At 44.9% G+C, this 27,232-nt stretch overlaps 1 protein-coding gene across 7 annotated transcripts in view; it reads right to left on the minus strand.

Moving 5' to 3' along the window:
• TTC7B (tetratricopeptide repeat domain 7B) overlaps window positions 1-27,232 on the minus strand; it is a 225,405-nt gene that overhangs the window by 111,912 nt on the left and 86,261 nt on the right. For all 7 annotated transcript variants that reach the window (XM_064486195.1, XM_064486194.1, XM_064486193.1 and 4 more), the window contains 4 exons: window positions 19,495-19,573; window positions 13,958-14,130; window positions 9,743-9,806; window positions 5,640-5,777 (listed from right to left, as the gene is read on the minus strand). In XM_064486195.1, the coding sequence (XP_064342265.1) occupies window positions 5,640-5,777; window positions 9,743-9,806; window positions 13,958-14,130; window positions 19,495-19,573 (454 nt within the window). The remainder of the gene's footprint in view (window positions 1-5,639; window positions 5,778-9,742; window positions 9,807-13,957; window positions 14,131-19,494; window positions 19,574-27,232) is intronic.

Genomic DNA, 27,232 nt, shown 5'->3' on the forward strand with positions numbered 1-27,232 from the left:
ATAGCCAAGAGGTAAAAACAATCCATATGTCCATCAATAGATGAATGAATAGACAAAAATGTGGCATAGACACACAATGGAATGTTATTTAGTCATAAAAAGGAATAAAGTCCTGATACACATGATCAGATATATTATTACAACAAGGCTGAACCTTGAAAACATTAGGGTAAGTGAAATCAGCCAGAAACAAAAAAATTAGTACTGCAAGATTCCATTTATATAATGTACCCAGAATAGGCAAATTCATAGATGCAGAAAGCAGATTAGAAGTTACTAGGTTATGGGGGTTGCTAAACAGGTAGAGTTTCTGTCTGATGGTAAAGTTTGGACAAATGGTTACACAACACTGTGAATCCCACTGATGCCACTGAATTATACACTTTAAGACTGTTAACATGGTATTTTAAGTAAAGAAATTTTTTTTCCTTGAGGGCCACAAGAAGAGAGCAGTCATGATTAATTAAAAAACACTTCCATAATGGTAGGACTGTAGGTGCCAGCTGCCATTTCCAGAGCTGAGATTCTTCAGGGCAGGCCTGTCATTCAAAAATGATGTGGCTGATCCCCACAGGGCTGTCCCTCAAAGCTGGACCAGAGTTGGGATCTGTACCAGTGCTCTGCCTAACGCAGGGCCCACTTCTTCCTCTGCTGCTTAGTTCCAAGGTAAATGACCTTTAACCTTTAAGCCAATCTGGGGAAGACACACTCATTGCACATCTAGGGCCAGTTTACCCCCAAACCAAAGAAAAGCAGGATGGGAATGTACATTAGTTCTGAAGCACTGGTTTATCTGGCAAGCTGTTCCTGGGCACCTATCATGAACCTTGGTTTCTCAGGAGTCTTCAGCTTCACTTGTGCCAGGCCACTCCGATGCCTTCTGGGGACCTTGGCATGTGGGTCAAGGCTGGGTTTCTGCAGAGTGAGTGGGGCTGCATGAAATACTAAATGCTAATGTAAACTAACAAACAGTAGGCTGCTGAGATGTTCAAGTGTTTTCACAATGCTTCCTAATTAAACAAGTGTCTGGGGCAGAGATGTGTAAGGGTCCCCTTGGTATAAGCACTAGCCAGACAGTTCTACCCACAGAACTATAATGTTGTTGAGATTTACCATAAACAAATGAATACGAGTTCAAGACGAAAGATAAAAATATCACTTCTGTCTTTAAAGCTGCCATGTCTATGTAGGGGGGACACACACCCCCTTCAGAAAAGACCCCATAATGTTCTGTCAAAATGGAGCCATTAATAGTCAATTCAAGAAATAAACCTTCTTAGCAGCTTGGGTTCATTCTAAAAAACAGAGAAAGCGGTGCTTATTGCTTTACTTTTAATAGCACAGGTTGTCATGCCAACTAGTGCTACTGTTTAAACTGAAAGGGGGAAAAAATGTTCCTTCCTACACAAACCTTTCAGGAGGGCTCATATTAGTCTTTAAAAAACACGAGAACTCATAGCACTGGAGATACGATAAACACTGCGCTTATATTTAAAACCTGTCAGAATGAGGATGCGATGCACCTTTGGTTTGAATTTCCTTTGCACAGTGCTCCTCGTCCAGTATCTGGCTGAACAACGCCCCGAGAAAAAGAAAGGCATTGTGTGGGCGCACACCAAGGCAGCCGTCTTGAGATGGGAGAGGAGCCTTCCATCTTGAGCAAGAGAGACGGGCTATTTTTTTTTGGAAAGTGGCTCTGCTCCCCGAGTAAGCACAGTGTTTAAAGGGCTGGGTCTGCACAGTGCTTACAACACACGCAAAGGTGTGGCAGGAGGGGTGGCGAGAAGATGGGCTGGGCGCCGCGGCAGAGCCACCCCGACCCTGTCCCTGCTGGTGCAGGAGTGCCTGGGGCCCAGGGTGGCCGCATCCTGATGTGGAGGTGTTGTTGCTCAGGGACAAGAGAAGGGAGGAAAGTATGAGGACAGGGTGAGGAGGCAAGACTTCTCTCACAGTAGCCTGGTGGTGGTGAGCTCGCCTGCTCATGAAAGCTTCCACCCGGTGCAAAGGAAGATCCCGGCAGCGTCGCGGGGGCAGTGGAAACAGCACAGCAGCACAGGCTTCTGTTTAATGAGCTCTACGTACTGGGCTCTGTTCTGAGCACTTTACATGGATGAGCGAATGACCCTCACAATGACAGGAGACAGCTGTGATTATTATCCCTACTTTACAGAAGGAAAGACTGAGGCATAAGAGGTGAACGACTTGCTGGGATCACACAACTGCTAAGTGGCAGATCCAGAACTCAAACCCAAGCTCTCTGACTCCCGGGCCTGTGCCCAGGACACACAAGTTTGCTGACCCGGATTGGGAGGCTGAGGAGGCAGGGATGGGGAGGGGGCGTCGATGGAGGGGAGAAGAATGATGGAGAAGATCCACAATAAAATATCTACCTCAAAATGCCACCCCATGCCTTGAAACCTACATAAGTGCACATGCATTTATGCATAAAGGGATATGTGAAAAGGTGGTCTCTAAAATGCCAGTGGGCAGTCCACTGTCTCAGGAAGAGTGGGATTCTCAGTGACTTTTATTTTCCTTTCCATACATGTATGGATTCTTCAAGGAGTCTGCAGGGCTCCTGCATACGGCAGGAAGACAGAAAACGAAGACGATTTCATTACAGGAGGAAAAGGAAAGCAAAACAAAATAGAGGGAGGAAAAACAAGGGTGGGGGGAAGAGCCATGAAATGTTTCTCAGCAGGAGGGTGTGTGAGAGAGATCACTCTGGTGCCGGTGCAGGAGAGGGGGAAGGGATATGAACAACCCCCCGATGAATGATGCTAGTGACGTCATTGACCAACACCCGTGGGGCCCAGAGAAGTGAAACGGGAAGGGGAAAATCCAGTTACCCCTCCGTGGCACTATTCGCCGTAGCCAAATGCCCACCAGCTGATAAATGGAGAAGCAAACTGTGGTCTGTCAAAGGAATGTTATTCAGCTGTAAAAAGGGAGGAAGGACTGACACCTGCTATAGCACGGATGACCTTGAGAACACGATGCTCAGTGAAAGAAACCGGACACAAAGGGCCATATATTGGATAATTCCATTTATATGAAATACGCAAAATGGGTAAACCCACAGAGTCAGAGAACAGATGAGTAGCTGACAGGGACTGAAGGGAGGGCGGCATGGGGAACAACTGTTCCGTGGGGACGGGGTTTCCTTTCAAGGTGATGAAAATGTTTCGGAATTAGAGGTGATGGCTGCACAACAGCATGAATCTGCTAAACGCTGCTGAGTTGTACATCTTAGACTGGTTAAGTTTATGTTATATGAATTTACCTCAGTTTTTAAAAAATCCAGTTAGCCTTTTAATCTAAAGTCCTCAGAAGAATGGAAGAGCAGATGAGCAGTAAAGAAAAAGAAGGAAAGAAAACCCCAGCAAATGAAGCAAGCGAGACACTTGAAGTAGGATGTGGCCTGAGACCAAGGGACAAGGGTCCGTGCTCAGCCAAGGCTGGACCACGCCCCTGTCTCTGCGGACAGGACTGGCCCTTGAGATGCCCTGTACTTTCGCCTTCCTGTTCTCGTTAGATCTGAGACAGCGTGGCCGCCAAATATTTGCTGGGGGAAGCTCCACCTGCAAAAATAAGTAGAAACAGCAAGAAATGTGAAGGCCAAGGATTCAAACCCTTCATTACTGGATGCAGGCCCTGCATGGAGTGCCCCTCCTCGGCCACACCAGATGCAACTTCCTGCTGCTTGGCTGCCTCCCTCTGGACTGGGAGCTGCTCGGGGCAGGGACGGTGCCTCGCTCACCGCTGAATCCCTGGCCTTAATCACAGGCCCTGGCACAGAACCGGGGGCTGCACTTATGTGTGTTAAAGAAATGAATGTCTTCCGTTTTATATATTTGATCCATTGATTCATATTTTTAATAGATAAAACACAAGATATGGTACAAAAGTCATAAGGCCCCCAGGGAGATATGGTGATAAATTTCCCTTTCTCCCACTGTTCCACTCCAGCACCTTCAAGGCAACCCCTGGCACTGTCTCCACCATTGTCAGTGTGACTAGTGCCATGAAATTCTGAATCGCAAAGGCACTGGCAACCAACGACTCGGGCATCAGGTCACCACCACCAGAGGAAGCTACATGTGATGTCAAGGTGAAAGTCATCTGGATGAAAGCAAGGTCCCCGGATTCTGGAGGCACATGCCAGGGAGCCGTCAGCTCACGGAGGAGTGCGGCTAGGATGCAGCTGTCCCCCTGGAGTCATTCATGGCACAACGAGAAGTCTGTAGGCAGGGGCCATCCAGCCTGTCCACCACGCCAGCCACCTCGGGCTCCTCACACCTGTTCCAGACACAGGTGAATTTCAAGCTGGGGACAGGTTCTATGGCTACAGGATGGGAGGAAAGTAGATGTGCAAACCACGCTCAACCTTGGGCTCCGAGAGATGTTTTGTGGTTTGTCTGGGAGGAAAAAGTTCACCTTAAAGGAACTCAGCTGTGAGCTGGGTGGCCCCCTCCCCACAGATGGGCTCTGTGGACAGGAGCTAAGCTGGCCAGGAGCAGAGGGTCCCTGGAAGCCAAAGCCCCTGGGGTGGCGAAGAATCTGGGCCAGTCCCAAGGCTGGGCAGAGTCCCAGGGGGTGTCCCGTGTGTGACAGGAACATCTGGACTCGCTGCTTTATCCAGCCAGATTGTGAGGGGCTTTTTTTTTTGAGGACTGAGTAACCATTGCCCTGTATAGTCACCAAACCAAAGACTAAAAAAAGATCCAAGCCACGCAGGCTCGTCTGTTCTCCGAGGCTCCTGCCTAATGTGGCGATGAACCGGCAGGCTAGAGGGTGAGCCGGGCGCTTATCTGATTTCAGCCAATCTGTTACTGCATTTCATTCCCTGTCCCTGTGCCCAGAGGCTGTTGCAATGTGTATAAATTTAGAAAAAAGAAAGATAAATAACATGGAAAAGTTCATTTTAACAAAAGGAGTTGTTTTTCTTTCCTTCTTTCTTTTTACTCCAAGAAGGAAAAGAGAAAATGATTTTGTGACTGATTTAGCCTCTACCAGGGTGGATTTGGTATTCTAGGCAGCAACTCAGAAATGTATACCAGCTTCTTCTGAAACTGTAAAACAGTCGAGCTTCCATCCTAAATGTTTCTTAGCAGCTGAGAGAATGAGATGGCGATGCCTGGTGCGAGATCTGTAAGCAACTAGGGTCTCTTCTGAACAAGCAAAGACTCTATATGAAGACAGGGCTCATTTACGTGGAAGCCTGTACCAGCTCGTGTACTAGCCTGAAGTTACCATTTCACCAGGAGTAATGCACTGATACTTTAAATAAAATAAAACCTGTTTTACAAAGAAATTAATACCATAGGTGGGAGACCCGGGTTATGGTGGAAATTACACCGAAGGAGAAACTGCTTGAGACACACTTGCCTCATCTCACACACAAACTCACCCCCAAGAGGGTTTAGGGACCACTGGTAGGAAGTGATTGCCAATGAATTCCACCACCTAATCATTTAGCCCAATTCCCATTTGGCAGAGGAGGAAAGCAGATGATGGGTCCAGGGTCACACGGCTGCGGTGAGAGGGGGTGGGGGCCAGAATAGGTCCCAGGGCTGGTCCCAATGCTCACACGCCAGCACCACCCACTGCCGGGGAGTAACCAGACCCAAAGGCTGTACCTCTGACAGCATCTCGTACTGGCCTCTCCTCCCGAGAGCGATGGTCAGTAGATCATAGACCACAGACGCGCTCTGTAAACTGATGAGGCGGTCGCTCTTGTGCTCAGGAATCCTGCTCAGCACAGCATCCCGGTTGGCCTGAAAACAACAAGAAGAGAGAAGCAGATGGTGTGGCAGCCCGTGCACGCAGCCAGCACGCTGTGTGGAGAAGCCATCCAGGCCCTCTTGCCCCTGAGAGCTTGCTGAGGGTCTGGAGACAAGGGCAGGAATGAGTAAGGGGTCGCTTATTCACAATCCCCACATGGTACATGGCATCATCCAAACACGGGAGGCCTGGAGCCGCAATCCTAGGGGGCACTGGTACCCGTGAGCAGGCATCGGGAGGAAGCTTTAGGAGCTGATGCAAAGCAAGGTGGTTTGTCTGGGGCTGGGGCTCACAGACAGCCTCACTGCAACACAGCTGCGCTCTGGGGCACAGCGTCACCCGTCGAGCGAGGCCGTGCTGCGCCTCACTTGTAGACCCTGTGTCTGCTCGATATTAAAGAGCAGGGGGAAGTTTCCAGCCCCACACTGCCCATCACCAAATGGCGTCATCAAGTTCCACCAGCCCTATAGAGATAGATCGCACTTTTCCCCTGTCACCACAGCAACATTCAAATCTTTATGTGACATCTTCACTGGAACAGACTACAGAGACTAATTCAACCTTGTTTAGGGAAGCACAAAACAGATGCATGAGAGAAAGCAAGAAGCAAACCGATTTTTGTTTTGAAAGACAGAGGACTCAAGAGAGCCTCGCTTGCCTATTTCACTCCTCCACTGCTTAGCACAGAGATACAGCAGGCACATTCAAGCTTATTCATTTCATCTGCCTAGAAATCAACGGCTCTTCACAGCGACTTGTTTTCATTACTTTTGCCTGTATCGTTTGTTTTTAAGAGGGGGAAGTAATTAGGTTTACTCATTAATTTCTGCTTGAAGGAGGAACAGGGGATCGAACCCAGGAACTCTTGGCTGCTGAGCATGCACTCTACCACTTGAGCTATATACCCTTCCCCTGTTTTCATTACTTTTGACATCTCCCTCGATTCCTCCAGATACACCACGTGTACTGGAGACTCTAACTGCAGCTCATTTTCCTTTTCTCCTCAGTAGGAAGCTCGGTATCAATCAAGTCTTTTCTCCCCTGCTAATTAACGAAAGTCTCCACACCTGTCCGTCTCTAAGGAGCACAGAAAGGGTCCCTCAAGTTTCCCCATGAAGGTGGCACAAGAAGTACCAGGGTCACTGGTCCAGGCAGGCTGATGTTCACCTTCCTGCCTGACATGCGGAAAGGCCACGCACACACCTTCTCTCTCGCTGATGAGGTGAACGCTTTCTTTTGTGTGTGAGTCCAAGGCTTTGATTTGGAGCCACCCATCAGTACTTACTCATTTTAAAACTCCTTACTCTTAAATGTCAAAGACAAGTAAGAATATAGAAGACAGGCCACTTCCTACAAAGTGAGTCATCTCTTATGGAAATAAGCCTGCTTTTGAAGATTTCATTCTAAGTTTTTCTTGTTAGGAGGTGCCTTTTGAGGCAACAAAGGAAGCTCCAAGGGAAACCGGGCCTGCTATAAGTGGTTTATTTTATTTATTTGCTCTAAATGTTCCATATTGAGACCAATGTCTGGAAGAGAAGGGAACAAAACAAAACACTATTTAAGATTTTCAAGTTATGCCAAATGCATTCTTTTTTTTTCTTTTAAGAGAAAGCCTATCAGCGTCTTTTGATTAAAAAGGTACAATGTAGAACCTCAAACAGATCCCAAATAATAAATATCTCAGAACACTCTCTCTGTGGTAGTTGTGCAAATATAGTTCTGATGACCCCTTTCTCCCAGGGAAACTGATTTGCTTTAAGGTGAGAACGCAGTCCGATTCCAAATGAGTTCTTGTAGGTGGAGAGACTGTCAACAAATTTATGCTTCCAAGTTGAAGTCGGAACCAATGAAGAATATGATTTTCTGACACCAAAAAACACTACTATTCTCATTTTGGTTCTGAAATTAAGCACATCTATTTTCCATCTAAAAACTGAAAAAAAAATCAAGGAGTCAAGGGATATGAAAAAAGGCTTCCAAAGGCAACTTAATTTAGACTTTTGTCTACATAATTATGGAACAATTTACAGGGAGAACAGCATCATTCTCGTTGGCAACCTTGTCCTTCGTATTTACTGTCACTGGATTTCACCATCCTCCGAAGAGACCTGCTGGAAATTCAATGCGACAGGGCCACATCCGAGTGTCTCAGAGGGACCCAAGCTCTGAGTATTATTAGTTTCTATCGCTTCAGTGAGGGAGCAGGAGAGCTGGAGGCACCATTCCCAAGACATCTAAACTTAGAGCAGGCATCTTAGAGAAGTGGACCTGTGTCCCAGATTCCAAAATGGAACACAGTATTTTCAATCAGAATTGTCCAGGAATTCGAAAGTGTGTGATCACCCTGCTTTCAGAACGTTTACACTGTCACTAATCAAGTTTTCCCAAAGGGAGCTAACTGCCAGGTTGGGAGCACCCAGCCAGGAGGAGGGAATGTCAGCGAGGCCAGTGTGAGTGGGCCCCTCAGAGAACTGACGGCGAGGCTCAGGCAGCCCCGCTCGCCTGAAAGCCAGCTCCTGGGGGCCACCGCGCGCCAGCCTGTGCACATATGTGCCGCCGCAACCGTGCCAAGGCAGAGGAGAGAGTGTCAATGACACCGTCCTCAGTTACCAGCTGACAGTCAAGGAAAGATGAGCCACAGGGGCAACCTGTTTCCTTCAGAGGAAGTGGGGCCAATAACGTCAAGAACTTCCAAATAAAAAGAAGTGGTAACTCAAGCAGTCTTGCTCTTGTAAACATCATGGGGCCATTTCACAGAATAAGAAAACCCAAAGTTTTAAATTAAGGCAAGAAAGCTACTCTCCCTGCCTAATCCCAGCCTCTTCTGAGCCTCCTTCACTCAGCTTGTGGGCTCCGTTTCTAAGCCTTTTTCACCGGAGTGTGTTCCATGCCTCGATTTAAACCGCACGCTTGGGGAAGGAGGAAAATGCCTTCTCTTGCTTTAGCTACGATTCTTGTTTCTACTCCTTTCTCCTCCTGCCTGCCTGGCGGGGTGGGAGTTATGCATGGAGGCAGGACCATCTACTAGAAAGAGCAACAGACCACTGCAGGGGGCTTCCTTTTTGCCCGCTCTGGGTCTCTGGCTCCTCGTCCGTAAATGAGTGGGTGGACATGAGGACCTCGAGGTCCTTCCAAGTCCCAGGGGCTTGCCGTTCTGCTCAGGTGCTCAGCACACGCTGTTCACTTGCCAAGGTACAAATTAATTGTAACACATATTACTCTGGAATGTTTCAAGCTGGGTCGTCATGCCTGGCAACATGCAGAGTAGAAACCCAGTAAAATGATGAGAGGTGAAATTCTAGACCTAAATTCGATATCCTGGCCAAACACTAAGAAGACATTTCAAAGGAATCTGATGGTCTGGCAAAAACTCCCTCACAACAGCAGGGCCAGGTAACAGCAGTGTGCTCTCCCGGGCTGGGACTGGGCAATGCCTGGGGAACAGGCTGGGGTTCAGGGAGAGGACCTGGGCAGGAGGACGAGGCAGTTGCATCAGGCTGCTACTATGGAAACCAGAGGTTCGTGTATATAACGAGTGATTTACCCCCAAACTCCCCCTCCCTCCAAGGCAAATGGAGAACCTCATAAAGGTTACCTTTTGGGGGCTTCTTTTCGCCTTTAAGGTTCCTTTGGTGGTCATGTTAGCTGTAGTTTACCCATACACAGCTGTGTTGGTGTTCAGTCAACACTTGGTGGATAAATGAATGAACTCAGAGGCCTGCTAACTGCTAAGGGAAGACAAGCTCTGTGCTCCAGGCCGACCAAGGGACATTTCTAGCCAGTCCAAGAATTAAGAAACATCCTTCCTTCTAAATCGCTATGGTTTTTCCCCACCCAGGTATCCCCTTAAGAAAGTATTATTCTCCAAAGAAAAAGTCACATTCTGATGCAGTCACCATATCAAAACAGGGACTATAGAAACAGGGGAAAGAAAAATGTGAAAACACGTTCTACTCACCATTGATTCACTAATCAGCAATAACAACAGGGCTTCTTCAGTATTTTCTTGAGGACAAAAAATGCTGTATAAAGAAAATTGACTTTGATAGATGGCAGTTTCAAAGTAACACAAAATAAATGTCTAAGAGCAAAACTGAATGCTAAAAGCTTCTAGATTTTTATATAATATAGAACCCATGAAAAATATTGTATAATCTGGACACCCGAGTTCATCTGTCTATTTCTATGGTAATCTATGGAATTTATAATTTGAACTTTATAATTTGAAATTTATAATTTCATAGCAGGCAGCAGGGTAAAGCTGTAAAAACCAAGTTAAAAGCCAAACAACATTTGTGCCTATTATAAAGGCAGAAATTTCTATCACTACAAACTGACATTATAGAAATAATACAAGCTTTCTCCTAAACCCATTATGAGGTATAAATGCAGACGTGTCACTGTACAGTGTTCCTCTTACCTCTTCCTTGCCAGCTGGCCTATTTTATATTGTCATTTAGATGAAATAGGAGATTGGAAGCAACTTCAGAGTTTGACTAATTTCTGGAATACTGTAAGAATTTAGTGAGCTATCATACTTCAGCTGTCATTATGGGATGGCAGGCAAGCGCTGTCGTACTAATCAATATTATGGCCAAACTTGAACATCTTGGATTAAAAGAAAAAGCTTTTAAGCTCAATCATGCTCAGGATTACAGGACCATAAAAACCAAACATAACTCCGATCACCAATCTTGATATTCTGTTTATGTGTTTTGAGCATTTTAAAAGATCTCCAGCATTTCCCCTCCATTCTAAAGCTCTAGAGTCGTTTGAGTAGAACTGTGAGTGTTACCACCAGTTGGGCCAAACTCAACTCTTTTTTATGGAATGAAAGAAGAGTGCAATAAAAATGAACTTGGTTACCTGCAAATCTGAAATCCCAATTAACCACTATATAAAATAAACAGCAAGGTCCTACTGTATAGCACAGGGGCTATATTTAAGACCTTGTAATAGCCTATAATTAAAAAGAATATGAAAAGGAATATATATATGTGTGTGTGTGTGTGTGTGTGTGTGTGTGTGTATATATATATATATATATATATATATATATATATATATAAAACAGAATCACTATGCTGTACACCAGAAATTAACACAACACTGTAAACTGACTATACTCCAATAAGAAAAGTATTAAATACTAAAAAAAAAACTTGGTTAAAAAAAACTCCTGGATGTTTTAGAGATGACTAAATAAAGACTAAATTTACATCTTCCCAGGTAACACTACAATCATTTAACTTAAGACAAGGGATAATTTCCCCCAAGATGGCCAAAAAATGTTTTCCAAACCATTATAAATACTTGTTCTCTTTGAAGTGCTGGCAGCTTTTGTATTGCATCAGAGCAAGACAGAAAAGCACAGTGCCTCATACTGTTTTTACAGCCCTGAGATCCCCAGAGGTAAGGGAACCACCAGTGGGATGGCTCCAGTAGCTCTTGTGGGGCTAAAATTTTATAAAAGGGCTGGCCTGTGAATGAGGAATAAGATTCCGGAATCTGCAGTGACTTCCTTAAAGAGATGGCTTGAGGTGATGTGGGTTTTTAGAAGATGGAACATTTCTTTGCCCTTAAATTCAGAAACAGAGCCTACAGGCTTCACAGTAAAAATGTGGGGGGGGGGGGGTGTGCGTGCCCCCACTGAGCAATCATTTCCTAATATCCTGGCTTGTGCTTACATGCAATTGGGACCTTACAAATGAAGCAGTAACATTAACCATTTTCACTTCTTTGTGGCTCACCACGTCTGCATTGTCCAGACTAACTGAGAAGAGAAAGCCCATGCTAATTGTGACTTAACACCAGCAAATTCAGTCCATGGATAATCCCCAAATTCCATTTGAGCCATCAGCCTATTTACGTGCTAGGTTATGTTATTTTTACCAGAGCTGCTAACAAGTCGCACATTAACTGGTTTTAATTCTACTTCCCCTACCCTTCTTTTCAAGGCAGGCAAGGTGGGTACAAAGCTCTCAGGGCTGGCAGGAAGAAGGGGGGGTGGGGGAGCGGGAAAGGATAGTTTTAAGAGACATACTTGAAAAACTACACACTGGAATCCCCCTGCTCCATAATTAAGAATTCTCTAGACCCAGTTCTGGCCATTCTTTCCCTCTTCCCAGTTGAGGGAAGTATGGAGCTCAGGGTAGACAGTCAAAGTTGTTGGGAAAGCATCCAATCTTTCACTATGAGTATGAAGTTAGCTGTGGGTTTTCATAGGTGCCCTTCACCAGGCTGAGGAAAGCCCCTTCTATTACTAGTTTGTTACGTATATTTTATTGTGAAAAGGTGTTGCATTTTGTCAGATGTTTTTTCCGCATCTACTGAGATGGTCACCTGGGTTTTCTGCTTTATTCTATTGATGTGATGTGTGACAGTAATTGATTTTCAGATGTCAAGCCAACCTTGCATTCTGAAGTGAATCCCACTGGGCATACAGTCCTTACTTATTGCTGGGTTTGATTTGCTAGTATTTTGTTCAGGATTTTTATCAATAGTTATAAAAAATTGATCTGTAGTTTTCTTATCTCATGATGTCTTTGTCTAATTTTGTTATTAGGATAATACTGGCCTCATAGAATGAGTTGGGAAGTATTCCTTCCTCTTCTGTTTTTTGAAAGAGTTTGTGGAGAACTGGCATTAACTCTTCTTTAAATGTTTGGTAGAATTCACCAGTGAAGCCATCTGGGCCTGGGCTTTTCTTTGTGGGAATGTTTTTATTACTAATTCAATCTCTTTACTTGCTATAGATCTATTAAGATTTTCTGTTTCTTCAGTTTTGGTAGTTTGTGTCTTTCTTGAAATTTGTCCATTTCATCTAAGTTATCTAATTGGCTGGCATGCAGTTGTTCCTATATGGTTCTTTATATATATCACATGTATCTAAAAAAGAACCACAATTATACCCCTAAATAGTTCACAGTGAGGGGTCAGCATTTGAAAAGTGAGAGTCTAATTTTTTTTCCCTGCCCATCCTCAACAAGAGTTTGGGAATTGTGAGGACAATTGTTCCATGAATCTGGATGAGGACTAAGGAGTAAATACAACCTGTGAATTAAGCAAACTCATGGTAAGAGGCCCTGGAAAAAAGGGGATAACAACTAAGTTAAAGTAAGCCTAGGGGAAAAGTTAACAATATGCTCAGCAGTCTGAATTCATACAAGCAATGCAAACTGAACAAGCTAAGGAGGGAGGGAAATGCCAGGGCTGACTTGAGAGGATTAAGAGGCAGCCACTTTGAGAAATGCTGCCCCTTTGAAAACGCAACAATCATTTTCGGAATAATAACTATCTAGTCACCCCCACCTCTGTGTTTTCTGGGGCCTCAGAAGCAGCAGCCTGAGGTCTTGTCTTTCAGCCATTTTTCCCATTTGTGATGAGTGAAGAGGGGCTCCCTGTTTATTCGAACATTGCTCCCCTTTCCTTCATGGAGAGGTTCTGAAAAGCCACCTCGCACCCGTCCTCGTAGGAACAGGCAGAGATGGGGGTGACACTCAGAGCGGAGGAATCAGGAATGAGTCAGCCGCTGTTCCCGTCTCCCAGCCTTCACGTGGCCCACCTCCCTCCTATTCCCTTCCTGTCCTCCGTCCCCCGGACACGGGGAAGGTCCTCGCCGCTGAGATGGGGGTGCTCCGCTAGCCCATTTTCCTCAAGGGTGGTCAAGTCCCAAGTTCAAAACTTAAAACAATTAAGAAGTTCTAAAGAGACACCACCTTCCAATTACTTGCAAATGATTTAATTCTACTTCTTCTTGTAGCTTATTCAGCTTAAAACAAGTTTTTAACAAAAGGATCAAGGAATTGCTGAGGAAAAGAAAAAAGGGTTAACTCTGGCTTACTAACAGCTTTGTCGCTGATGGCTGTATAATGCTGAGGTTCTTGTAATAAATGGAATGAAAATCCTAAAGACCAATAGTGATGGCTGAGAACGGCAGCCAAGCACTAGATGAGAGCATCTTCCTACTTAAAATGCCCCCACCTGTGCATGGATATTTGCTGAAGTTATGAAAAGTAATGAGGTATCTCTATTAAACCGGTAAATGAGACTTGCTCACCTGGTTCTCTTTTAGGGGAAAAATCGACCTTTGAACTTCTGTTCATTGTTAAATTTCCCTGAAGTTTCCCTCCCATCCCCTAGCCTACAAATGAACACATGTCAACTCCCTTACTTCTCTCCTGAGTAGACACGGGCTTTCCGGGTGAGGGTGTAGGTTTTTGTGTTTGCTCCTTTCCGGAGGGGATCGTCCAGAGGTGACTGGCATGGCGGGTCCTCCAGGGGGTTCCAGTAGCTCTGCTCACACATGCCCCGCAGCAGTATCTCCGCCAACTGCCTGGCTATTGTCTGGGAACACAAAGGAGCAAAGGCACAGCCATGAATCTATTTTGTATCATTCATTCATTCACTCATTTAATAAATATTTTTCAGGCATCACCTTGTGCTAGGCACTATCCCAAGACTCACAATGAAAAAATTTTACTCCTATGATGAAAATTATATCAGTTGATGACAAAAAAGAAAAGGAAATATGATACACTAAGATATTTGAAATACTTAAAAAAATAAGTTTATGCCCTCCAAATGCCGCCCCGCCTCTGCCACAGTCTGGAATGCTAAACATGTTTTATACCTGAAACAATGGAAACTTTTAGTTAAGCTCTTTTCCAAAAGCTCTTATAAATAATAGGTGAACTGCAAGTATTTTCAGCAACTCCTGACTGATGCCTACTAAAGCCCGAATTTGGCAGAAAGCCAGTATTCAAGCTGGATGATGTAAACCCTGAAAAAAAATCTCTTCATTGATGATAAGCTGACGTTCAGTGCAGATTTTTAGAATGTCTTCCTTCTTAGGAGTGCCAAGGGCCAGTCCCACATGGCCCTGCCCTGTGACTCAGGCCCTGAGGCCCTGTTCCTCCTGCATCCTGGGCTTCCAGCCCAAAGGCCCCCCCTGGCCTTGTGCAAAGCGGAGAGGTGGGAAGAGGGGATTATGGCTGCTGATCAAGACTTTTTCCAAAGCTGGGTAGGTATCTCCCTTCTTACTGCGAAAACCCAGAAACATCTGGATGTTGTCCTCCTAAGTCAGATGCAGACGACTACACTTTTCCAAACTCTATAGCTGCCTAGCATAGGGGGAAGGAGGCGTGCCAACTACTAAGAAGTATTTTGTTGACTGATGCATATCAGTTAACTTACCTCACAATCTTCCAGTGACAAAGAAGAGAAGTGAGAAAAAAATCCCTCTGAAAACAGAAACACTGCACCTCAAGGTGGTCCGGGCTACCTCATGATCAGCCAGAGGCGGCCAATAAAACTTCAACCAGCAGGTTTTTCCACAAAGCTTTAGCATTCTTTGCAAGATGCAGACAAAGGATGCTGATCATCCCTGAGAATGAACCTTTTTAAATAAATATGTTCCAGACGATAACTTTGCGAGGCTTTGTGAAAGCTCTTAAAACACCACAAGGAAACCTAAATGCAACCAAATCACTAGCTTAGTGGTTTCTGATAACCACTGGGTAAAGGCAAATTTTCTTGATTATTCTCAGGTAGGACCCACTGGCTTTAAATGTCTATAAAAATGGGAAATTAAATGCACTCCTATCATCCCCAACTGAGCCATCAGTAAAGATCTCATAAGAACACAATTTTCAGTACCTAAACAGTTCCTGAACTGTTTTCTTAAACCTTCCATTATAGTTTCATTTTGATCTCATTGCAGTCATATAAGCTAATGACTTCTGCTGGAAGCATCGCCTGGCAAAAATAACCTCCACTCACTGTAGCTGAGGAAAAAAAAAAAGCGGTAAAGGAGAAAAATGAACAAGCAACTTCATTTTCTGTATCTATTTGCCGTGGAGGGATTCTAAGGTTGTAAAAGTCTCTGCCCTAAAAACAGTTTGTTCGTCCACTGCTGGACAGCTCATGCTAGACCTCATTTTCCCCCAGGGTATTAACCTACCTGAGGGACATTTCAAATGCGGTTTTGATGTGATTGCATATTTTAAAGGCATCACCTCATCATGCATTACTGATTAGGAAGGATGTTGGTTGTGTTCACTGAAAGCTTAAATGAAGCTCAGAAAAGGAGATTAACTATGAGAAATTATGAGCAAGATCACCAATATTTATCATACCTTTTACGTTTTATACTCGTTATATTTAGCTTGCAGTTTAAATGCCTAAAAATTGCTAGTAACTATCAAATAAATTTAGAATTAAGGAAGCTGGCTTGAAAAAAGACTTCTTGTACAAATTTGGCCATTAAATGCACTTCTTTGTATATGTTTTAAAATTGTGATAAAATTCACATAACATAAAATTTATCGTTTTAACCATTTTAAAGTGTATAATCCGATGGCATTTAGGACATGCATAATATTGTACAACCATGACCACTATCTAGTTCCAGAGCATTCTTTACCCTAAAAGGAAACCCTACACCCTTTAAAAAGCCACTCTCCGTTCCCCTCCTTCCAGACTCTGGGAACAACTAATCTGCTTTCTGTTTCTGCAGACTTGCCTATTCTGGACATTTCATTCAAATAGAATCATATAATGTGTGGTCTTTTTGCATCTGGCTTCTTTCATTTAGCGTATGTTTTCAAGGTTTATGCACATTGTCGCATGAATCAGTATGTCATCCCTTTTTGTAGCTGAATGATATTCCACTGTATAGATATACCACATTTTGTTTATGCAGGATAGACATTTGGATTGTTTCCATCTTTTGGCTACTGTAAATAGTGCTGCTATGAACATATACAAGTTTTTGTTTGAATGCCTGCTTTCAAGTCTTTGGAGTATTTATCTAGCAATGGGGTTGCTGTAAAAGTACCTTGTCCTTCTCTGCTATGGTCTCCACCAGACAGAGTTCACAAAGCAACTTTTCCATCTCATAAAGGTATCAGAAGTTTGCAATTATCAGCTAATCTAAAAAGAATCATACAGTAATTAAGGCTGATAGAAACATTGCCTTATGAATGGCAATAGCTGGAGAAGCTTCCTGATGCCCAGTGGAAACCAAGACACCAGTAAAGACGACTCAGGGAGTGCTTCTCAACTGGGGAGGTGGGGCAAAGAATCACTTGTGTAACTAGAAAATGTAGCTTCTCGGCCCAGCTGGTGCTTCCGAGGTGAGGCTCGGGGATATGCGTTTGTTCAAAGTTCCTTGGATAGTTCTGGTGCACACCTTTGGTTAAGCGCTCAAGGAATTTAGAAACAGTTTAACTTAGGTCACTTGAGGGTCATTAATCAAGACCAAAAGTGTACTTGAGTGGTGATATTGCATGCTAACATTAACCAGTTAGTTAACAGCTGAAAATGTCCGGGGGCAGCTTTAGTCTACCCAGACTTTCTTTAGAAGGCTCTTCATTGGACTTCTCAGAAAAAAGAGAAGAAAAAAACAAAACAAGATGAAAGCTCTCTCCCTTCCTAACATATCTCTATTCAGAATCTTATGTCACAGGATTTTATAAGTTAAAAATACATCGATTTGAAAATCATAAACCTTAGACAACAAGGAAGATATTCCCTAATTCTAAAAAATAATGTTGAATAAGCAGCACGCAGATTCCCACGGTGCACTCACACCTTTTAATGGGAAAAACCATTCATTTCCTAAATGAAATAAACATTTTTGGAGAGTCAACAATATGAACAAATGCTCCGTATTTAAGTAATTGTGAAAGATTGGCTTTTTAAATGTGCTTTTAAAACAATTGTAAGAACACTTGCCAATAGAACTAGTTACTTTAATTGTGCTTCCAAATCTTAGAAGAATCTGACCAGTTGAAAAGTGCATGGAATGTTGGGAGTAGGTCAATTTAAGAGAAAAAACATTTGGCAACAATTTTTATCTCTATTTTTGCAGGGTTTTTTCCTTTAAAAACCTGTTCAGATCAAGATGTTTTTAAAAAAATTTTATGTTTATTTATTTTAGTGGGGGAGGTAACTAGGTTTGTTTGTTTGTTTGTTTGTTAGTTTATTAGAGGAGGTACTGGGGATTGAACCCAGGACCTTATGCATGCTAAGCATATGCTCTACCACTTGAGCTATACCCTCCCCCTCAAAATGTTTTGTTTGAACTTCTTAGGGCACCCATAAATCACATCAATATGCAAATAAATATCAAAGACCAAGTGAGTTCTTGGTGGGGTATGTATGGGGAGTCGCCCAACTCGTCTTACCCCCCATAACTCTAGGAAAGCTATGGCTTAGCCATCTGGCCCCATGAGTTGTATGTCCACATCCTAAAACTCTGGAAGCACCAAAAATGAAGATACAGCCTCATTTCCCGTGACAGAAATCTCTTAGTCTTGCCCAACAGAGCATCCTCTCACAGCACTGAAAGGGTTCTCAACAATGGGAGGAAAACAGCGTGCATGACGGAAGACGACAGAAACTCAGCCTCACGTGGGGTCGCTGCATCAGCTGTGATGTGGGGCATTTGCTCAGCTTCTGTGAGCACCAGACCTTCCCCTAAACGTGGCTCTGAACAGTAAACTACAGAGGTAGAATGAATGAGCCTCCCAGACAGGAGAGTGAAAGGATTAAAAGGAAAGAGAGAGAACTCAAGTCAACAGAGAGTCAGACTGCTGATCAACCAGTTTATTGAACTAACTTTTCTACTTCTGAGCCTAATAGTCAATATAGTTAGTCAAATAGCCAGGTACTCCTCAGGATCTAATCTGCTTTGCTTTCTCTGGGTTTGTTATGAACCATCAGCAGACAACCAACGCCTTCACCACCGTGGCATCGGGAGGGCTTACGTTCTAACTGCCACACAGGATGTGTTTCTTATGTTTCGAGAGACAGCACTATCAAGCAATTGAAAAGATGCTCAACATCATTAGCCATCAGGGAAACGTAAATCAAAATCACCAGGGGAGAGCACTTCATACCCACTAGGATGGCTATCACTAAAATGATGATAACAAGTGCTGTTGAGGATGTGGAAAAATCAGAACCCTCATAATTTCTAGTGGGAATGTAAAATGGTGCAACCAATTTGGAAAATAGTCTGGCAATTCTTCCAAATGTTAACTAGCAATTACGTTCCTAGGTATATTCCCAAGAAAAATGAACACATATATACATGTAAAAACTTGTATAAGAATGTTCATAGCAGCATTATTCATAATAGCCCAAAGGTGGAGACAATCCAAATGTCTATTGACTGATGACTGAATAAACAAAATGTGGTATATCCATACAATGGGTATATATCATTCAGCTCTGACAAGGAATGAAGGATGGATACACGCTAAAACATGGATGAACCTTGAAAACATGCTAAGTAAAGGACATCAGTCACAAAAAGACAATATACTGTATAATTCCATTTATATGAAATGTCCAAAGTAGGCAAATCCATAGAAAAAGGAAGTTAATTAGTGATTGCCAGAGGCTGGGGAAAGGGGAAAATGGGAACTGACCACTAATCAGCACGGAGATGTTTTGGGGGTGATGAGAATGTTCTGAAATTAAATATGAGTGATGGCTGAACAATTCTGTGACTATACTAAAATGCAGTGACTTTAAATGGGTAAATATATGGTGTGTGTGTGTGTATACTTCATTGAGATATAATTTAAAATGTATATTTGTATTACACAACATATTATGATATATAATATATAACTTACAATACATACGTGTGTGAGAGAGAGAAAACACTTGAAGTGCCTTCAGGCCTCAACCAACACTTACCATTCGCAGGTTCTGGGTTGTTCTCGTTTCGACTGCTCTGAGGATCTCTCTAAATCTCCCGACTCCTCTTGTCAAGTTCCTGTGTGCACACAGAATTTGACAGGGTTTCCATCTGGTGTGTATTGATATTAAATATTTTATACACGTTTCAATGCATTTTGTCTACATAAAAACTGTTGGCTAGACTTTAAGCAAACAATTATTCTGCACATGTCTGCCCTTCTTTGTTCAATGTTGAAAAATCTGACCTACGATTGATGGTCTTTTGTGCTTCCACAATCAAATTTTCTCAAGAAAATAAGTGTCGGAAAATCAGATCTGAGGCGCAAAGGCAAGATATCTTTCAAGAGTGTATCTTCCACCTTACTGAGTGGCTCAGTAGTTTTCCTGCTCTGCTGAGCAGTACTGAAGTCTGTCTTTTCACCTAGAAGGTGGGTGGCAAAAGGGGATAGGAGTATCAGTGAGGCACCGTGTGCAGTGTGGTAAAGGCTTCTTGTAACCTGCAACCTTTACAGGCAAGACAAAGAGAAAAGGTATGAAAAATGAGGAGCTCCACCAAGCAAGCGCTCTGCATCTTTGAGAGCATACGTCACTGTCTGGTCAATCCATCAGCACCCCCTGACCCCAGTCAAACACCGACAAAAAGAAGCAGAGGGTCAAAGCCCCTCCTGCAGGGAGCGTGTGGGGACCGGAAGCTCCAACTTGCCTGGGATCAGCACATCTCATCTCGTTGCCCTACGTGCCTCACAGAGACACATACAGTGACATGTTTCACTAAGGGACAAATAATGCTTTAGTAAATCCTGGTCCATATACCCAGACCCGGCATGTTGTCTGTCCCCTCTGAAAGCTGAACCCGGCCTGTTCAGCTGGGAGCACTTCCCAGCAGGTCCTTCACATTGAGCTCTGCTACCTCCTATGACATAACCCACTGATATTTATAACCTGCTCATTAGAACACAGCTCATCTTTCCAAAAAGCCACAGAGCAGGTCAGCCGGTGCGAACCTGTCAGCCAGCCTCTGCAGGCGGTGGCAGGTGCTCTAGGGATTTGGCTCTCTTCTTGGATGACATTTTAAATCGCACAAAGGTATTAAATCAAACTGAATGTGGGTTCTGTAAGTTACCAGCACTCACCGGGGCTGTTAATTTGTATCTTATACCTATGTGACATCCCAGGACTCTCATTCACAAGAACAGCCCCAGAACTTTAAGATAACGGTTTACTGGCACAGGGACATAAATACTGCCACACTCCTCTCACCCACACATATCAGATGATATCTGATCAGAAGCTCTACAGTGGCATAAAAAGAGAAGCGTGTGCTCAGGACGCCCAGCAGCACTACAGGAGACGTTAGCAAAAATTAGGTAACAGGCCCTGGGACCTGCAATCTATCCTGCTTTCCCCTTCATTTGTTTTTATAGGATCCGCGTTCACAGGCAACAGAGTACATTTGCTTTGGACTGAAGCTCGGTTCTCTTAGGTAACATGGGGGGGGGGGAAGGAAACAGCTACAGCTAAAAAAGGGATGGGCAGGACACAGTAGCCTAATTTTATTCCAGAATCACAGATTAAGCTCCTACTATGTATAAGAGGAATGACATTTTGAACTGGATGACATAAGGGTGGGACTGGGACAACATAACTGCAGACGCAGGTTTAAAGGGCTGTTTCACTATAGTGGAAATTAGGCCTTGAGAAGGCAGAATCAAATCCAAATATCCTAACTCAGGGAGGGCTACCACAGAGGACCTGGCCATTCCGAATGTCTGCCATGCCCTCCCTGCAGAGTGCGATACTTAGCCAGTCGCAGAAGCACAGAATTTTCTAGCTATGAATGCTCCAGCACAGCCTGGTCCATTGTGACACAGAAGAGAAATGGCTTGTTCAGGTTTGCACACCCAGTGGAAGAGCGAGCTTGGAGCTTTCCACCGTCCCTGCCACCTTCCTGGCAAAAGAAATGTCAGCTCTCAGACCAAAGTGCAGCTCCAGAAGAAAGAGCAAAATATACATACAAGAGAGCTCAGGTCTGGTGCTGTACATCATTAATATGCAAATTAATACATACATATGATACAAATCTGATGCGGTCCAGTCATTCTAGCTAATGAGCTACTCCCCAGGAACTGGTTCAAAATTGGAAAGAAAGTCGGCTGGCCCAGGTGAAGCAGCCCACTGTCTGAGGGTGATGCCCTAGCTGCCCTGTACGAACGAGAAAGGATGGGCAGAGAAATTCACCTCCCTTCAGGGGAGCGGTTTCTCCCGCGCAGGACTGAGGCCCTCTGGTGGCCACTGGAGGAACGCCCCGTGCCTGAAGGGACGCCACACAGGCTGAGGACAAAACCAGCAACAACTGAGGGCGTCTTCCCAACGCACGACCTTGCCTTTGAGGCGAATTCAAGTTTCTCTCAGACTGTTTCAAGTTTATTTCTGAGGAGACCTTAGGCTTCAGAATCAAATTCTTCCTCGAGCTGGGAAGAATCCTGCTTGTAATCAAAGGCTGCACAGTAATCACAGGATGTCTCAGAAGGGCCCAGGCTGTGCTGGTCAAACGAAGGTGGCACTGTCAGGACAACCGTGAGGCTGGCTGTCCGGCCGCAGATCAGTGACAGCAGGGGGAAGGAGGGACTGGAGGTGAGAGACTGCAAACTTTAAATATCAGAAAAGGAAAAGAAGTATCCTAAATGCAAAAACATACAATTCTCAGCAATTGCTGTAACATTCATACATTCTTCTAGTCACATAATTTTATTCAAGTAATCACTTCCACGGTTGCCATGACGGCAGAAAAAATGTTCTTTAAAGCTAGATGGATTATCACGATAGAAAGGAACAAAAAAAGAAATTAATTTGCAAGAATTACATTCTAAATGCTATGAAAGACCCCAACTTGAGGGAAATAAAAGTCACATGATTGCTTTCATGTCTCTAAACTATTCATTTATTCTTAAAATGTTGAGCTCTATTAAATATCTAGAATGAACTGTTGCTTAAAAACTCCACTCCAAAACGAAGGGAGGAGAGCCAAGGAATTTCCCATTTTGAGGGTTTCCACGGACCCTTGGCAATAAGTGGTTTCTTCCATTTCGACACCCTTGACTGAGAGAGTGCAATGATGTCAGAATTCATTATGGCAAACTGTTCTCAAAAGGAATGTTCTTGCCAGCGTTCAGGCTGCCGGCACTGGCCAGCTGTCAGAACTTGGGGTTCATCTCCCACACCTCGCTGCAGCAAGCTCCCTGAGCTGGGTGCACTTTCCTCCACGTGGAACGGTTTCCAACGGCTCAGCTGTCACCAAGGAGAAAGGGCCTGCAAGTCCCTTGAGCACCAGCTGGTTGTTCAGCCCGACAGGCAGGCAAAACCCTGCCAGCATCACTGTCCGTTCCCAGCCCAGCACGGAGAGCTCAGGCCAGTGTCCCTCAGCCTTGCTCTCGTGCAAACCCAGGCAAGCTACTGCTCCGTCTTCAGCAGGAAAGCCCGCCCACGGTTCATGGGTACACATTCTATTTCTCCCTGACCTACTTCCATTTTTTCTTCTCTCCTTTCTTTTCTATCTGGTTTCACCATCCTCCTCCTGAACCTCCTCCTTCAAGGTCTTGTCTGCTGGTCAGTGCAGAAGCATGCCTTCCTGGGAACAGCCAGCGAGGGCACTGACTGGCCAGCACTCGGCCTCCATCTTGACCTCTTGCTGCCCTGAAATCAGTACTTTTGAAGGCTGGTCTCTGAAATTTACTTTCTTATGTACAAACCTATAGCAGCACCTGGTCTTGTCCTGTTCTGTTCTGTGACTCTGAACCACACTCTCAGCTATTTAATACGGTCTTTGTATGCCTCTTTGTACTTTCAAACCAAAGGGGAAATGTATATGGGAAGGAACCAGAGCTTCAAAAGCAAAAGCAAAATGGAAGATCACGGCTGGGAGGAACTCGGAGACCGGAGAACAAGTTCATCTTGGGATGGCAGCTACTTCAACAGCGAGCTCAATAATACATTTTTGTTTACATTCATTTACATTTTTTACATGCATTTCTTGGGAGAATACAATTCTCCCCTCAACTTGTCCTTCTAGATCGTCTTCTAACCTCAGAGTCTGGCCCAGGTCACCAATGCTCAACATCAATTATCATTGTCATGCAAACTCAAAGGTCTGATGTGAATAAAATACTTTTTATACTAGATGTCAAAATCCTGGGGAACAAGGGAAAGGTACCCTGCTGGCATATGTTCAATAATTTTTCTCCTCCGTGGTTGAGAACTTTGTAACTAAAGGCTAATTACAGAACAAGTCAACCAGTAGATCTCTCAGAACTAAGAAATCATTAGGCTTTTTCCATGTGCTTTCTTACCAACTGGTGCTTCTAAAACTCTTAAGCAGCACATAATTTCAATAATTTTGAGAATTATCATGCATCAGGTTCTAGGCTCATCCCTGACGACACACATTGAACAAGGGACACTGTCTGTGCCTCAGGGAGCTCGGAGGGCTTCACATCCCCCGTAAGAACGTAAGTGCCTTGAGGACCGGGAACTTTGTTTTGCTCACTGACATACCACAGACCCCTCAGACAGAGCCCAGCATCCAGAAAGTGCTCAATAAATATGTGTTGAAGGGATGAAATTCACAACCACCAGGAGCTGAAAGAACCAAGATCAGAAGGGGTGCATTTTTGACCCGTTTCTTGACCCTTCTTTCTCACTGCACGTGGACTGGCAGGCAGCACGGCAAGGGCTCCCTTAAATAGCACACGTCTCACATGTCCTGGGCGATGTTTGTAGCATGGGTGCCCGGGAGCAGTGACACCTGCAGCAAGCTAGGGCCCCAGGCTGCCCAGCCGGACAGCTTCTTAAGAGTTGTGTGGATAATGAGGACTTCAAGACTTTTTAAAAAAACTTCCAGACATTTCAGGGAAACTTTGCTGCCATGTGCCTTCCAACATGCTCTCTTTTCTGTCGAAGAGACCCGAGTCATCCTTCAAGACCCAGGTTGAAGGCCACCCTTGAGAACCTTTTCTGAGCTTCCCCAGGAAGACACGGCACTGCCGCCTGGGACCAACATACCTGCATGTATTTGGAGCACAGACAGCACTCAACACACTGATTTTTGTTTGTATTTATGTCCATCCGCCAGCCAAGCTGTGGCCTCCTAGAGAGCACCGGCCCTCTCTGTATCCGCCTCATCCTGTCCCAGCTGCCTCACAGAGCCAACCAGGTAACCAGAGACCCTTATTAAGCTGTGTACCCCAAAAGAAAGAAACAAATGAAGGCAATCTTACATTCTGAAATCCCTTTCCCCATCTCTTGGCTTTCCCCATCTCAAAGAGGCTAACTGAAGCAGATCCGTCTTACACCAGGAGCTCCACCCCATCAGTGTTGGAGACACTGCAAACACTTAGAATCTAAACAACAGAAATGCACCATGTATCTCCAGGTCAATTTCTCTTCATTCACAGGCTTGGGAATTGCTCCCCCCTTCATTTATACAACCCTTAGTATCATCTACATGGAAAAAGTCTGAAATCAAAACCAGATCTCCAGATCTGGAAAGTGGGAGAAGAAAAGACAGCCTTCACAGTCCAAAAGGACACTTCTGGCCGGCTGTCAGGGAGCTGCTTTTCCCAGAACAGATTCCAGCTTCTTCCTCTCGACACGTTCTTCGCCCCGGATCCACTGACACACATTTGTGAAGACAGATGGCTTGCTGGAGTCAGGGGCCAGGGATCAAACCCACAACCTTGGCCTCATTAGCAAAGGACTCTCTCTGATCAACGGAGTGAGCCAGCTGCAGCCTAGATACAGTGATGAGGCTGTGACAAGCAGGCAAAGCTTCCGGAAGTCTCATTTCAAACCTAATGAGAGTTGTACTAGGCTTAACAACATTTTTCTGACTACTTCGGCAAGGAAGGCTTCCTCGTGACCAAAGTAGAGTCAACCAGGCATTCTGGTCAGCCAGCCAGGCGGCAGGCGGCAACGTGAGAAAGCGCCGTGTCCCGGGCAGCAGGTGCACAAGTCCAGCGAGGCATAGGGAGCCTTGCAGAGCCGGGCCAGGCCGCACTAACGGGCCCTCCCGCACCGCGTGCTAAGGCCTCTGACACAGGACAAACTGCCCCAGGGGCTCGCGTGGAAGAACAAGGCATCCACCTACCTGTTCCCTCCCCTCACCCCCACCTCGGGTCTCTGGGGAAACACGGGGTACAGAAAGGCCTGCCCGTCTCCTGCCCTTCTTCCTTTCAACCTTTGGAAATGAGTCAGAGGATATCGATCCTCATTCAAAAAATATATATCGAGAGCCCGCTGTGCAGGAGGAAAGGAGCCCCAGGGATGCGATGGTGGGCCGGCCAGTGAACACGCTGCCTCACAGACCTGTATCTTAAGGATGCTCTACTTGACCCTTGACCCGAGACACCTCACAGTACCTAACATAGGTACTGCCTCCGCAATCTAAGAACACTTCCAACAGACAAACCAGAGCTTATCTAACATACGAGGCTCACCCTGCCGAGAATTCGCCTGGAAATCCGGGTACTTATCCCTGTCCTCAAACCTAACAGACGAAACAGAACATGGACGCTGAAGCCAGACTGTCTGGGCTCATAGTTGGTGATCTTGGGCAAGTGCTGTGCCTCAGTTTCCCCATCTGTAAAATGGTGATAACAAATGTACCCACCTCACAGACTGGCTGTGGGCATTAAGTGAGTAAATACATGGGCTCAGTGCTTTTTAAGTGCTCGCCACTATTACTACTATTATTCTCAAAACTCTGCCATTGCTAGAAGCAGTTTTGGAATTCTGGAATCTACCTTCCAGTTAATGTACAGACATGAAAGTCTGTTTCACTTCTCTGGAATCATTTAATTTTGAATAAAAAAAATACACTTCCTAGTTTGGTTCATTCATTCACTTTGCTATAAATTACTGAAAGCCTACCGTGCATGCAGTGACAAAAGACAACAACTGATGTCAGGTGAGGGGAGCGGAAAGCTCTCTCCTGGGGCCCTGCGGTCACTCTCACAGGAAAGGATGGTGACATCACCTCAGAGTGCTGGTGTGTGTGGGGAGGAGCACAGAGACTCCACCAACGGCCACAGGGGGAGGGTCAGAGACAAATGCAACACAGATGAAGTAAAGGAAATGAGCTGGCAACAGAGTCCTTCTTGTTCTAGCTCAGTTCATACAGCTAACCTCTAAGGTTGTTCCTGATCCATCAATAAGGGCCAGGCCAAACTGAAAAATCTGAGCCTGGGTGTTGAGCCACGAGAGATGATTCAGTGGCTCCAACTAGTGGTTTGGGTGGTTGAGCCACTGAAGTTCCAGGAGAGCATGATGCAAAGCTGACAAGGGAAAAGCTCAGCACCAACGTGATTTACTTCCACGGAGGGAAGTGTCTGGTCCAGACCCAGCCTGAGCCGGGAGACACGCACACGTAGCATGAGGAGGCAGGAGAGGCTGGGGTCCACGGCCTGCCCCTAAGAAGGGACACAGTTCATCACACAAGACCCTGATGAGCAAGAGGCCACTTTAATGTTCATTTCAAATGTCAACAGCAGAGTGGAAGAAAGATAATCTAGGAGGCAGAACGGGTCTGCTAACAATCTGACTTCAAACATTCATGAATTCTAAGCAGCAGAGTCACACAGATGAAAGGACTTTGGCCATCCCGTTCTAGTCATTTGGGTGGTTTAGAAGGAGAAAGGCAGCGAGGACAGCAAGGGGAGGACGGCCCTTCCAGATGGACCAC

Source organism: Camelus dromedarius, chromosome 5 (assembly GCF_036321535.1).
Source record: "Camelus dromedarius isolate mCamDro1 chromosome 5, mCamDro1.pat, whole genome shotgun sequence".
In the NCBI taxonomy this organism is placed as follows: Eukaryota; Metazoa; Chordata; class Mammalia; order Artiodactyla; family Camelidae; genus Camelus; species Camelus dromedarius.